Raw genomic sequence first — 13,971 nt, forward strand, 5'->3', positions numbered from 1 at the left:
TATTGGGGCTTAATTTATGAGGTTTCTGTCATTTTTATAGTTGGTGGTCCATATGTAGGTGATTTATCAGAGAAAATAGGGTTTAAAAATGTAAAGTTCTTAACTTTTTTAGCTTTTTTGGAGTAAGTGGGTCTTTTTTGGAGTATTTGGTTGATGTCAAGAGGAAATAATATGTGTCGGGTCTGGATTTGACTACTAAATCAGATTTCACTATGTAATCTGATTGTTGTTATAACTAATTGTTGTTATAATCTAAAAGTGTGATGTAACTTAATATAGTTTATTAATCTATATTTGAATTCTGAAAGTGTTGATTAATAATTTAGGTTGGGGACCATGTCAGATCCTTTTAGGACAGTGAATATCGACATGCACTATAGTGGGTGATTTATACATCATCCCAAGATTAGGTATACAAGTGATTTAGTGAGAGTGTTTCACAAATGCGACCCTGATAAATTATCGGCATTTTCATTATTGAACCTGTACTCCAAAATTGAAAAACAAGCGGCATGTGCAAAATTTTGGTATCCATTCCAGACCATGATGTGGATGTAGGTGTTATCCCAATAAATGATGACGTTGACATTTAATTGTTGACTACCTGTTATGAAGGGATTCTTATATGCATATATATATGTAGAGACAGGTCAAACCCTTATCAAAATTGTTTCACCGGATGGCAAGCTCTTATTCGAAAGAGTGACGAATGATGGTCCACTTGCTTTACCGTATAACGAAGGTTCTTCAGAAATCAATTCAGATCTAACTAGAAATCTTGCTAGAGCTTCACAAAATCCTATTGACCTGACTGATTTTGAACCATATGTTGGTGATGCAAGACACCAAGAAAATGACTTAGATGGCACAGTAGATGTAGAAGCTAATGATGACACATAAATCCCTTCGAAACAACTAAAAAAACAGAAGAAAGGGTGGTAAAACTCCAGTGAGGAAGAGACAAATTGTGGTGCAATGTGTGAAGAGAGCAGCTAGAAAATCTGTAAGAAATTTATTTCAGTAGAATACTAGAATAGATGCTGTCGACAACCATCAAAAGATTTTTTCAGTGAACTAAAGTGCAGAAGAATGTGGAAATCAAGGTATCTTTGACAGAGAAGCAGACATAGTCAATAAAGAAGAGCAGTAAGGTAATTCTAATAGAGAATCAAATGAAATCAACCGAGAACAGCACACCACAGTAATGGAAACAAAGAACCTGATCCGGATTAGTTGAGAGAGCGCTTAGAATTTGCAGAAGATCAGGACATCTTTGCAACTACAGGTTCAACTGTACCTCAAACAAATCAGCAAACTAATGACTTGAGAGCAGTAGCAACAACATCAGGAACCAGAAGATGATTTATCCACAGCACAGCATCAGCACGGAGGAGACAATCAAATCAGCAAACTGATGATTTGAATGAGCAGCAGCAACAACATCAGGAACCAGAAGGTAAGGAGTCCACACCACAACATCAGCATGGAGGAGACACTGAGGAATGAAATGAACCTGTGACTGCAGATGAAGACTTCTTATATTCTGGTGATGAAAATGGGTTTGAATACTCATATTTCCATGCTACAGTGGAGTTTAACAAACCAAAATTTGAATTAAAGGTTGGAAAGAAATTCATTAATTTTACAAAATTTAGAGAAGCACTTGCGAAATGGAACAATAGAGAGGGATATGAAGTTTTATATGTCAACAATGACAGTTGGAGGATAACTGCCAAATGTGCAAAAGGATATTCTTGGAGGATTCATGCAAGCAGAATTAATAGGACTGACACTTTTCAGATCAAAACACTAAAGGGAGAGCACCATCGTGGCAGAGAATACACTAATAAGCATGCAACCTCAACTTATCTGAGCAGAAAGTTTCAAGAGAAAGTTTGAGATGATCCTAATTGCAGCCTGGATGGCATTATTAATGATGCTAAAAGAAGATTCATGATTAATATAAGTAGCAAAAAAGCATACAGGACTAAGAGAAAGGCCAGGAAGACAATCAAAACTTGTGATATGGATCAATATGAACGGCTGTGGGATTATGCTGCCACGGTTAGACAGTCAAATCTAGACAGTCATATAGCTATACAAATAAATAGGAGGTCTATTGAGCAAAGAGCAACATTTTAAAGGCTGTTGTATGAGTTGGGTGCTATTAAAAAGGGCTTTCTTGCAAGTTATAGACCAATCATTGGCTTAGATGATTGCTTTTTTAAGGGTCCCTTTGGAGGTCAGCTATTAGCAGCACTTGGAAGGGATGTAAATGACAATATATTTCCCATAGCTATTGTCATTGTTGAAGTACAAAACTATAATAGCTGGACTTGGTTTTTAAAAGAGCTGATTACTCATATTGGAAGGGGCAATGTAGTGTCTTATACCTTCATTTCTGACAGGCAAAAAAGCCTAGTACATGCTAGAAGGAGCTATTTCCTGGTGCAGAACACAGATTTTGCCTTAAGCATCTATTTGAGAATTTTAATGCAAAGTTCAAAGATAGTGAACTAAGGAAATTATTTTGGACTACTGCATCAGCAACTAATGTTGATGATTTCAAGAGAGCATTGAATGCTTCGGAGATATCTCAGCCACAAAATGGAGAGAACTTTACTGCTGCAGCTTGGTTAAAAAGCCTGCCATATCACTTGTGGTCTAAAGCACATTATGGAATAGCTGCTAAGACTGATATTTCAGTCAACAACCTGAATGAGAGTTTCAACAACTACATTTTAAAAGCAAGAGACGAGCCAATTGTGACTCTTCTTGAATTTTTCAGAAGAAAGTTAATGCAACAATTGACATTGAAGAGACAAGGCATGGAGAAATATAGAGACAGATTGTGTCCAAACATTGTTGAGAAGCTATCCAAAAGTGTAGAGAAGGGCAAACATTGTATTGCTATATTTGATGGTGTTAAATCATTTGAGGTTGATGGTTTCAACAGAACCTCTGTTCTGAACTTGCGACGTAAAAACTGTTCATGTTGTGCATTCCAGCTGACTGGAATTTTATGTGTGCGTGCTATTTCTGCCATTCAAAACATGGGGATGAAGGTTGAAAACTATGTCGATGAGTGCTATAGTAAAGAGGCATACTTGAAGGCATATGCTTATAGCATTGGAGCTGTTCCATCCAAAGAACACTGGATTGATAGTGAAATGCAACTGTTAAATCGACCATTTCTGAAGAAACAACTTGGGAGATCTAAAAAACTTAGAAGAAGAGATCCTGATGAACCGAGAGATCCATAAAGAGCTTCCAAGAAGGGTTTGACAGTATACTGTAAAAGATGTTTAAAAGCTAGCCATAATAGGAGAACTTGTAAGGAACCTCCTCATTCCAAATCCAAGTTGTACAAGGTACATTTAAGTACATGAATTTTTCAGCACTATGTACTCTTGATAATTATTTCAGTAGTAAATTTTGTATTTGGTTGCAGGCTCGAGCAAGCAATAACCAGTGAGGGGCAACAACAGTTTCCACTTCAGCCCCAACCAAAGAAGCACCAGTGCATCAAATATCTCAGCAAAGCAGCACTGCTGCAGTTAGTGATAACAATCCTAATTCTTGATCCAAAAGATCTAAGAAAAATTAGGATCAGAAATTTATGGATGTTACTTTTAGGACTTGTGTCGATGTAAATAAGTTGAAATGGCATATATGCTATCTTTGGAGCAGACATTATATAATGGATTAACATGTTTTGTAAGTGATGCTCTTTTTTGTAATGACATTATTGGTATTATTGCTCATTTTTGTAATGCCATATATTGGATTGTGGTTATCATATTATGACTATCCAAATTACTAAGGGTTCATGAGTAAACAGGTTGTATAGTTATTATCTTTCTTTCATTAAGGAATACAAACCATGACAAAATTTGAAATTTTTTCATAAACTAAAATCATTACATTATTTGGTATATCATATGCTGCCACTAATCAAATTACTATTTTCTATAAGCAGCAATAACTAGAGATAAACAACAAACAATAAAGGACAAAATCCTTATCACTTTCAACATCCCCATAGTGCCTTCAACCGTGCTCAACTTTGCATGTAGCCTCAACAAAATGTCACCATTGTTCACAGCCAGCATACCTTCATTACTGTTCACTCTTGGAGAGAACCCACAACTTTCGTCTAATCTTGTTTTTGGATTTTGACTAGTATATTCATTGCTCATTCCATCCCTTCTTAGAGGATTGCACCATGCCCAAAAGAAGTAGGATTGATTTTCACAAATGTAATATAACTTATCTTTTGAGGGTTTGTTCGATTCCACGATCTTGATTTTTTGCTCTTTTCTTGCAGAAGCACCAAGACCATTCATATCTTAAATTTGTCAAACCTCCTCCAAAATTTGCAGAAGTGGACATGGCGACTTTGATATACCTTAGATCTTCTCCCTTTTTCCTTTCACTCTTTGATAGTTTCAAATCTCTTCTGCTCTAATATGTCACTTCAATATAGCAACTAAAGAGTAGCTTGGGAATGAAACTCAAGATCTTTTCAAAAAAACCTCGCATACCCATCATCATTAGGTCACTCAGCGGGTTATAGGTCAATTTTTACTTTAATTATGAAATTTAGAGTGTTTATGTGGAAGTTTCTAAACGATAAGGGTAAGATATTTTTTCGCAAAATCATAAGCGGTTCCGTGTATTTTACTCAAGATTTATCCATGTAGTATCATACATGTGCGGCGCACGTGCCTAAGTAAAAGCACGTCAAAGCTCAAAAGCCTGCTAAACTCCATCTTCTTCCCCACTCGGGTCCTACGCCAAAACCCCACCACTCCACAGCACAGTCACACTAGCACAGTAATAATCCCATTCGGGCATTTCATCAAATATCAATGCCTCCAAAATCCGAGCCCCAAAACCTCTCCTCCTCCGCCATGGAATCTTCCGACTCCTCCATCGACCCATTCTTCCACGTCCTCAAAATCCTTCCCTACTCCTTCCTCCGCCCTCCTCGTCTACGTCTAAAGCTCCCATCCTTGACTCTTCCATCCGCCATGACCGTCTACGCCTTGATCCTCCTCACCTACTTCCTTGTCGTGTCAGGGCTCGTCTACGATGTCATCGTTGAACCTCCGGGCATCGGATCTACTCAGGATCCTCGCACCGGATCAGTTAGACCTGTTGTTTTCCTCCCGGGTCGGGTCAATGGGCAGTATATTATCGAAGGGCTCTCCTCCGGGTTCATGTTTGTTCTTGGCGGAACTGGGATTGTGCTTTTGGACTTGGCTTTGGACAAAAATCGGGCTAAAAGCGTCAAGGTTTCGTTTGCTTCAGCTGGGGTTGCTTTTGTTGTGATTGCTTATGTTATGAGTATATTGTTCATTCGTATTAAGATCCCGGCTTATCTCCGCTGAGCGCTGTTCATCAGGATGTTAAGGATTTTGAGAAAAGCTCGAGTTTTTAACTTTATTGTGTTTTTTTGGGGACCTTTTGAATGGGATTTATCTTATTGTAATGAATTGACTTATCATATATGAAGTTATGGAGGAATTTTAATTGCATCTTAAAGTTGTAATGCTGGTGATCGGTGTCATTTTCTGGTCACTTTCTTTCTTATAGTGTTTAGATTGATGGTTGTTATGAGATATGATGGATTCTTGAACGGGTATTGATAATGACTTATTGTATTTGAATGTTTTGGAGGAATTTGAATTGCAGCTTTAAGTTGTAACGCTGGTTATCAATGTCATTTTCCAGTCAATATTGTTACTAAAATGTTAAATGTGATGCAAGCTTATGAAGCGTGATGGTTTTTTGAACAGGTTATAATGAGCTTTATGTGTGACATCTTAAGCTTTTTATGAGTTGTGTTTCATGTGTTTAATTTGATATGAATGAGGTACATGGTGGTTTGATTAGTGCTTAGGGAACAGCTCTTGCGTGGATTGTTTGGTTAGGTTACTATGAATCAATTAGGTGATCAAGCTTCAAAGTTTTGTAGTGTTTGAAGGTTTAATTGTTGTATGCTGAAAATCATGGACTCACTATTCAAACTATGGTTTGGAAATTCATTATCTTCAGCCAGAAGAAGGGTTTCATTTCACTGTTTAACTTTGGGCTATGTATTATATGGTTTTGATATGTATGTTTTGTCAAGACTGATTTGGTGCTAAACTAGTAATCCAGTTACTGATTTGTGGCCATTCTCAGGTTTAGTGAATAGTTTAGTGAATAGAGAGTGTACTGTTACCCTTGGATACTTCCAAGTGCCATATGTAAAATGAAGCGTTTGGTGTTTGAATTTGTTAACGGCAGTTATCAATGTGGTCAAGACTTCTAATGCCTGAACGGTTGGTAAAGTATGACACGAGAATATTATTTAGCTCAGATTGGGATCTGCTCTTGTTATTTCACTGTTGAAACTATAGCGTTCTTGCCTTGAATTAAATGATGATTTGTCTTATATGACATGAGGAAGGCTGAAGTTTGGTCTTAAGCTGGACGTTGTCCAGGGATTAATGGATTCATTGCTTGTCTGTCCATAGTTTATATTGTAAGACATTTTGAGAAAGATGTTTTGTGTTCGTGGCATATCTGTAGAAGGATTAAATCTCTGGGATATCGTAAATAGCTGACAGGCTGAAGGGAAGGCTTGAGTGAGTCTGAACTGCAAAGCATTTATACAACTTAGTTTTTCATTTGCACGCATATTCGCTCAGAATTTAGTTAAGTTGTAATTGTGAATACTTGGATATCTTTAGCAAGTTATTTAATGCTTATGTTAAAATGGGGTTGTTGGGAAAGGCCAAAGAAATTGTGAACAAAGTTGTGCAGAGTGGAATGAAGGTTCCTGCATGCACATGGGATGAACTGGCTACCTTATACTACAAAGATAATCAGATAGAGAAGGCTGTTGATGCAATGACAAGAGCACTGTTTTTGTTGCAAAGGTTTTCATTACAATTAAACCGCATTTCATATATTGCTTGGTTTGAATAGTTGAAAGAGAAACAATATGCACTGGAAGAGAAGCTTGAAAATTTATTGAGAGAACAGTGTATTTTTGGTTTATACTAGGGGAAGTTCTGAATTGGCTATGGTAATGAACTGGAATGCATGATCTAGAGCTTGGTTTTGTTGTTTTTGTGGTCAAAGAGGGCGTGCATAAGGTGACTGATGCTGATAGGGAACGAAAAGAGCATATTTTTTTTATGGATTGGTTTTCTTAGTTAGTTTGCTGTTTGGTTTATGATGGAGTATGTTGATTCGGGCTTCTCCAATTCCCTGCTGGTACGCTTCTACAATTCTAAGGACCTTTTAGCTTAGTTAAAAAATGAATAATTTTTTTTTTCCAAATCTCTCCGTTTTAGAATCTACTACTAGTTTTGAAAGTAGATTATTGATTACTTTCTCCGTAAGAGCAAATCGTCCTTCCAATGCATATGTGATCAAATGTTGGAAGTTTTATAAGCGCCGAATTTTTTTTTTTTCGTATCCGACTTTTAGGTTCGTGTATATTTTAAGATGTAATCTTCGATCAATTTGGTCTAATCTGGAACTTTGATTATAGCATTTTCTTGGAGTCACTATGAGCATATTTGAGCAGTAATTACAAATGATTACAATGGATTTCAGAACTGCTTATTATAATGTGAATGATTATACTGGATTTAAGAACGGGTTATTAGAAGTTTTATGCGTCTGTTACAAAAAAAAAAAAAAATTTCTTTTTTTTTTTGGCTGGGGGCTATTTCACTTGGGCTATGTCCCAGTAAAGAATACAAATTTGATGTCAAACGTCAAAAATCATCTTTACGTGAAGATCAAAAAGTTTCATCTATTAACAATAATATATCTAAGAGAGGGGCAATCAGTCATCACAAGGCAACAGAAAGCTTGAAAGTTTCTGGCAAAAACGCCCACATAAAACTGGACTATCCATCCATTCAAACTAGATAATCTTACTGTTTGAAACAAAAAGAGAAGAGAAGCAACAAGTGAAAAATTATGGTACAATAAAAGTAACCAAACAGAAAAGTCTATGCTTCACTACATTTCTGCGATCCTCGAGAAACAAATCTAGCCCACCACCTACATTCAAGTCAGAATTATGCCAAAACTCACTGTTGTTTATCCACATTGACAACATTAGCACAGAAAAGACATTTGCACTTGTCAATCTTCTTAGTACCTCCCTTGCCCAGAGACATAAAAGTTTGCCAATCCGTCCGTAATCCTGAAATAAGACCACTGGTCATCAGATATAAATATGAATGTTTACCAATAAAACGTAAACTAGGGAAACTAGAACAACAGTGCACAAGGTATTGGGGGAGAAAAAAGATAAGAATTATTGGACTTCTAATCTGCAGGCAAAACTAACCCTGAAAGACAGTAAAACGCCACTTAAGCTACACAAAATATGTGCATTCGTAATGAAAGGAAACAGAAACATAATGTCAAAGTGACTTACAGTAGTATTGCATTAGTCAGGCGCATCATGCAGATATGAGGTACTTTAGCATGAATTGCCTTAGGTATTACTTTGCTACTCTCTATCTTACAGGCTTGAATAACAGATTATCCAAGTTTTTCCCAACTGAAACTGCAAATGGAAAACTAGACCTAGGAGTTATACAACAAATAGGAATTGAAATGGCAACTGCCAGAAGAACATTGCATATTTTCAAGTTGTACAGCCACTTAAACTTCCACAACTCTATCCCCTTTTCACCCCAAAAGCACAGTCTTGACCCCTTGAACATGTGCAACTTTTATTTTCTAAAAATGGAAGGAGAAGCTTACAGGCCAAAAAAAAAGGAGAATAGATTAATGCAAGGTACTAGTTTTCTCTAAGAAACAAAATTTTGCAAAACAACCACTAATTCCTTTGGAATAAATCCAACGATAAGAAGTCTGATTAAAGTCCACAGTTGAAGAACTTCCCAAAAAAAAGAAGAAACATCCAAAAGAAGATGCTGGAGAACCTTTAAGATAACTATGCCAACAACAGCAGGAAACGCTAATGTCCTGACCTGTTTATTGCCAATGAGTCTGTGCAACAGTAAGTTTAAGATAAAAGTACAATAATGACCCTTCATGATCAGATGGACTATAAATTAGCTGATAGGTAACAATCAGCAGCTGTGTTACCTATCAGCTCATGCAAAACATTTCATAGGCAGTGAGTTACAATTAAAGAATGCCGCTCTACGAAATATGGTTGTGCCCATGAATCATATCTGCATTCCGATTCTAACATATTTTCCCAAGTTTCATCTAGGATGCATTAAGAGAAAGAAAAACTCTGTTAAGATAAGGGCTTCATGTAAATTTTCAATCACTTCTGGCACAACTGTGTTGAAATTGGAAAAAAGCATCACCTCAAAAAATTGAGAACATAAAGGAATGTAAACTGACATTTAGATTGGAAAGCATTAAAGGATAAACACAATACGTTTATATTCTGCAAATCAAGTTCTAGAATACCATCTACACATGAGGGTTGTGGAGATGACAAATATGTTTGGCATGTGAAAAGCAAAACACAAATGTCTTACGTTTCCTGTGCATCAAAGTAATCTTCATTTCTGCTAGGCTCTTCATCAAGGTCAATTCCGCCATTTTCTTGAAAAGCACGAGCATCACCAAATTCCTCTTCCTCCTCAACAACTGCATTTTGTCTTTCAAACAAAACGAGTGTCTCTTCAAAATTGTAAATGTAAAACGACCTAGTGCTCCCCCATATTCCAAGATCCTCAGTGAAACCAGTCTTAGGATTGTACAAAACCAGCCCCTTGCTCTCCTTGGCCACAAAAACATCACCATTCTTCCTAAATCCAACAACTTTTTCCATCCCTTGCACTAAATCAATGGCATACAACTGAGTCCATGACTCCCAAACTCCATATTCCTCCATAACCCAAACGGAACAGGATCCATTATCCTCCCACCTTGGATACTTAATCACAGCAAGAGAACCCTTATACACAGATATAAACAGATTCGTAGCAAGCTCATGAGCCAAGTCGTCTGGCAGCATGATCTCATTGAACACTTCATTATCCATATCAAATCCCAAAATCAAACTACCAAATGAACCACTATCATTATCACTTCTACGTGGATGATAAGCAATCCAGTGCACAGAACCATTCACAAAAGCTTGTGACCATAAGAAATCAGCAATGCAAACCTTAATCCCAACATTTATTAATCTCCTCCAAAATCCCATACTAAGGCTATAAACTTCAACCTCAGGCGGGAGCAGAAAATCAAATTGCCCATCTCTGTGATAAACAATCCTGACCACTTTATAATCCTGGCTCGAATCAGCCCCAAATCCCAAAACAAACATATACGGCAATGGAGGATTAATAGTTGGAGCTGGAGAGGTTACTGATTTTCGAACCGAAGGGTTCCACAAAATAATGGGTTTTGTGGTACCGAACAAATCATCAGACAAACAAATCAACCCATTGCAAGTTCCCACAATTCTGAAATACCCAATTAAGGATTTGAAAGGGAAGTCAAGCTCAACTGATTTCTTGGCAAATTGGCCATTTCCTCCTCCATTTTCATGGCCATCTTCTTCATCATCTAGGTTGATTGTGTAGTGCTCCTTCTTGTCGTCCTTCGTATAGCGTCTGATGAGCAGAAGGGAGGGACTATTGGGGATTTTTTCTGTGTGGACTTTGGTGAGATGAGTGGTGATGAAATTGGGGCTTGTGATGAGACCATACCATGATTTGGATACTAAGGTGAAACAAAGGAGGGATTTGACAGGAACCCGTGTGAGAATTTCGATCAATAGCTCTTCAGGCAAATTATCTGACATTGGTGGTTTCAATTTCGGATTTGATTTGAGAAGGACGTTGAAATGGGCAGAAGCCCTAGAATTTTGGGAGATTTGAGAAAGGCGGGCAGATTTAATATGGGAGGGAAACTACTTAGAAGAGGTCTCAACTATGCACAAATGTTAAATGCGCCCAACGAAAGTTTCTTGGATTTTTTCCCCCATTTTTTCATTTGAAAAGTTTTATTTCCTTATAAAAGAGCCCTTTTTTTTTTCCATTGGAGGAAAAAAATGGGTGGAAGAGTTGACAAGGATTACCCAAGTTAATTAAACAAATCTTGTTAGATTAGTTTTTTCCCTTCTTTGTTTGGGCTACTTGTAACTCCTAGGTTAATTAATAGTAGTTACACACATCAAATATCGAAAAATAAAATTTATAAATATTTTGTATCAACGGTATGATTTTCAATCTCCAATTGAACATTGATCTATTTCAAATGATTTTTTGGTTTGTTCTCACCCAATGTAACTCATGAACATCAATAATATATCTAACTAGGAACCAAAAATTCCAGTTTCTTATGTTTAGGCTACTGAATACACGAATTCAAAATGTGAGAATGAGGTAAATTAGTAAAATTAATTACTCTTACAAATATTGTTTAGTGGTCAAAGAGATATGAAAATCACTTGAAATTGTGAGATGCAATTTTTTCACATCGAAACAACAAGAATGGTATCAATGTGACATTATTGAGAGTGTACTCTGTACAATCTTTAGGAATTCTATTTTCGCACACGAAAATGAAATCCAAACGAGTATTCTCAAGTTTTGGTGGCACAATTGCATTAGTAAACCATAGCATAACCTTCACTGACGTATCATATTTTTGAGAAATTTTTGGTTCATTGATGCAACTATAAATGTTGAAGGTGGCTGCTATTAGCCATAAAGAAATTAATATCCTTCATAGAGCTACCAAAATGAAGCACGAATAGAGCACTATAATCCCCCATATATGCTAATCTAAAGATAGAGAAAGCTCGCTTCATTTGCTTCTTGTTCAATGAGCCAGAGATGAAACCAAACTAATTGTAGGGTCTCTAAAAGATGAAGTAATAGCTGAAAAGATGGGAAAGAAAAACTTGGAAAAGGGTAACATGATTATTATCTATTCTTAGGTAGGAATTCTATAACATGATTATTATCTATTCTTAGATAGGAATTCTATGTTTTCCTCTCTAACAAATTGAAGTTGCTCTACACATTGATGATGCACTAAGCAGGAATAACTGCAGAAGTTTTGGCCTTATTGATGAATATGCAAATGCTACAAAATTAAAGATTGAAATTGATGGATTGGACAATTGACAAGACCTCTCTTATTCTGAGGTGCAATTTTCTTTAAGACAAATAAAGGTAGGAATAAATTAGAGTAACATTATCTGAGTAAATAATTGAATGTAAGGTCATTATCACAATACAATGCCCACCTTAAATATGAGTTTGTAAGACCACTAAATGATTAAGTGAGGGCTTACATGCTAGTTTGCTGGAAACACGAAAATCAATAGTTGGATTGACCCGATTAATTATAATCAAGGTTTTGAAACTCAAATCGTTTATTTCGTTGGCTCAGAAGATTGATTGGTCAAGGATTAATTACAGATTCAATAGTTGGATTGACCATGATTAATTATAATTGGCCCATGATGTCATGAATATTTTATATATTACTTAATTTACCTAAACTGGAGTGTTTGTAGATCTTTTATTCCAATCAAATAAGTAACTTTGTGTCAATAAAATGATAGGCTCATGTAAATTAATTTTGAACACATCTTAACTTTATTAAGATGAAAATATCATACAAATAAAGTTTATTAATGTGTAGAAAGAATATAAGGACAAAGGAAAAAATTGTCCTGATAAATGAGAAAAATCACATTACAAAGACATAAATGGAGACATAAATAAATGTTTGTGTAATTTGTTGAGATATGAAGAGGATAGAAAAAATTAGTGAAGAAATTAAATATGTATATTAAGTAGGGAGACAAAATATTAATTGAAAATCACGTTTAAGCGAAGAGAAAAAGAGAGTAACACTTAACTGCCTAAAAAAAATTGGTCAAATTTGTCACTATATATTGGATAACTCTAACCAATGAGCATTACCTGGTTCAATTTGAGCTATAGAAACATGTACACGAATGTCGCACTTGATAGCAGTTCAATGGAGCCTTCTTATTCTAGCAATTGTTGCAATACAAGAACAATATTAAATAGTTTAAACATGTCATTTTACGTATCTTTTGAGAGTTCCATGTATTTGAACATGAAATCTTGGTAGACCAATTTTATTTTGTAAATAATTTTGTTCTGTAAACTACATGATGACAAGTAATCCACAATGATGGATCAATAAAATACGTATTATAGCTCGAAATATCAAAACTGATAACCCATAGGGAATTTTTTTTTTTTTGGTAGCGGAGAAGAGTTGGCTAAGAAATCAAGTAGCAAAGAAGTTGAAAAGAAATGGCATGGAGCATCTCGTACATCACATCCTCTCAGCTCGTTCCTCTCTGAAAAATCGATGAGGAAAGAAGTTACGATGGGCACATAGTTGCATCGCTCCACTTCGCCATTGACACTTTTCTTAACAAAATCCCCAGTCTTATTGAAGTTCCCTGTGGGGGAGACAGCAAAGCACCTTCAGTTTAGATAGGGCTTTGCCCAAAGGGGAGAAAAACAAATGATCATCTTGGCTTTTTCTGATTTTTACTTTCCCTACTTATTCTCTTGTTTGGCTATTGCTTTTTGATTTGTAGAGAAAAACAGATTTAACTGGATTTTTGTATACGAGCATAAATGTTGTCTAACTCCATTTATGAAAGGTGGTGTAGTTAATTTGTTGGCCGTTTGGTTCTTATAGAATGACATTCTTGATTCTTTCAAAAGGTGCCATATCACTTCATTTGTTAATATAATGATAAGAAAATCAAGAAGTAAAATATTCTCTTGTTTAAGACCACCAATAAGAATGCTTCAAAAAAAAAAAATTACCACCAATAACAAGCCTACGTACATTGCACGTCATATGTAATTGTGAACTAACTAAGGATTAATGTTATATACAATATCAATGTAAAGATTTTTTATACAATCAGTTACGAATATATGATAGATGGGT

General features: G+C 35.9%; 3 protein-coding genes across 3 annotated transcripts; 2 read left to right on the forward strand and 1 right to left on the reverse strand.

Moving 5' to 3' along the window:
- Positions 1–2,025: 2,025 nt before the first annotated feature.
- Positions 2,026–3,263, forward strand: LOC140007075 (uncharacterized). The gene is made up of 3 exons (XM_072049781.1): positions 2,026–2,064; positions 2,176–2,313; positions 2,502–3,263. Exons 1-3 carry the CDS (start codon positions 2,026–2,028, stop codon positions 3,261–3,263), a joined length of 939 nt encoding a protein of 312 aa, XP_071905882.1.
- Positions 3,264–4,766: 1,503 nt separating this feature from the next.
- LOC113743314 (uncharacterized) lies at positions 4,767–5,685 on the forward strand. The gene has a single exon (XM_027271296.2). The coding sequence runs from the start codon at positions 4,872–4,874 to the stop codon at positions 5,391–5,393; it is 522 nt and encodes a 173-aa protein (XP_027127097.1). The 5' UTR covers positions 4,767–4,871; the 3' UTR covers positions 5,394–5,685.
- Positions 5,686–7,882: 2,197 nt separating this feature from the next.
- Positions 7,883–10,892, reverse strand: LOC113743225 (F-box/kelch-repeat protein At3g23880-like). The gene is made up of 2 exons (XM_027271187.2): positions 9,540–10,892; positions 7,883–8,215 (listed from the first exon to the last, which is right to left on the reverse strand). The coding sequence occupies exons 1-2, from the start codon at positions 10,814–10,816 to the stop codon at positions 8,164–8,166; spliced, it is 1,329 nt and encodes a 442-aa protein (XP_027126988.1). The 5' UTR covers positions 10,817–10,892; the 3' UTR covers positions 7,883–8,163.
- Between the last annotated feature and the right edge of the window lie 3,079 nt (positions 10,893–13,971).

This window comes from Coffea arabica, chromosome 5e (assembly GCF_036785885.1).
Source record: "Coffea arabica cultivar ET-39 chromosome 5e, Coffea Arabica ET-39 HiFi, whole genome shotgun sequence".
Classification (NCBI taxonomy): Eukaryota; Viridiplantae; Streptophyta; class Magnoliopsida; order Gentianales; family Rubiaceae; genus Coffea; species Coffea arabica.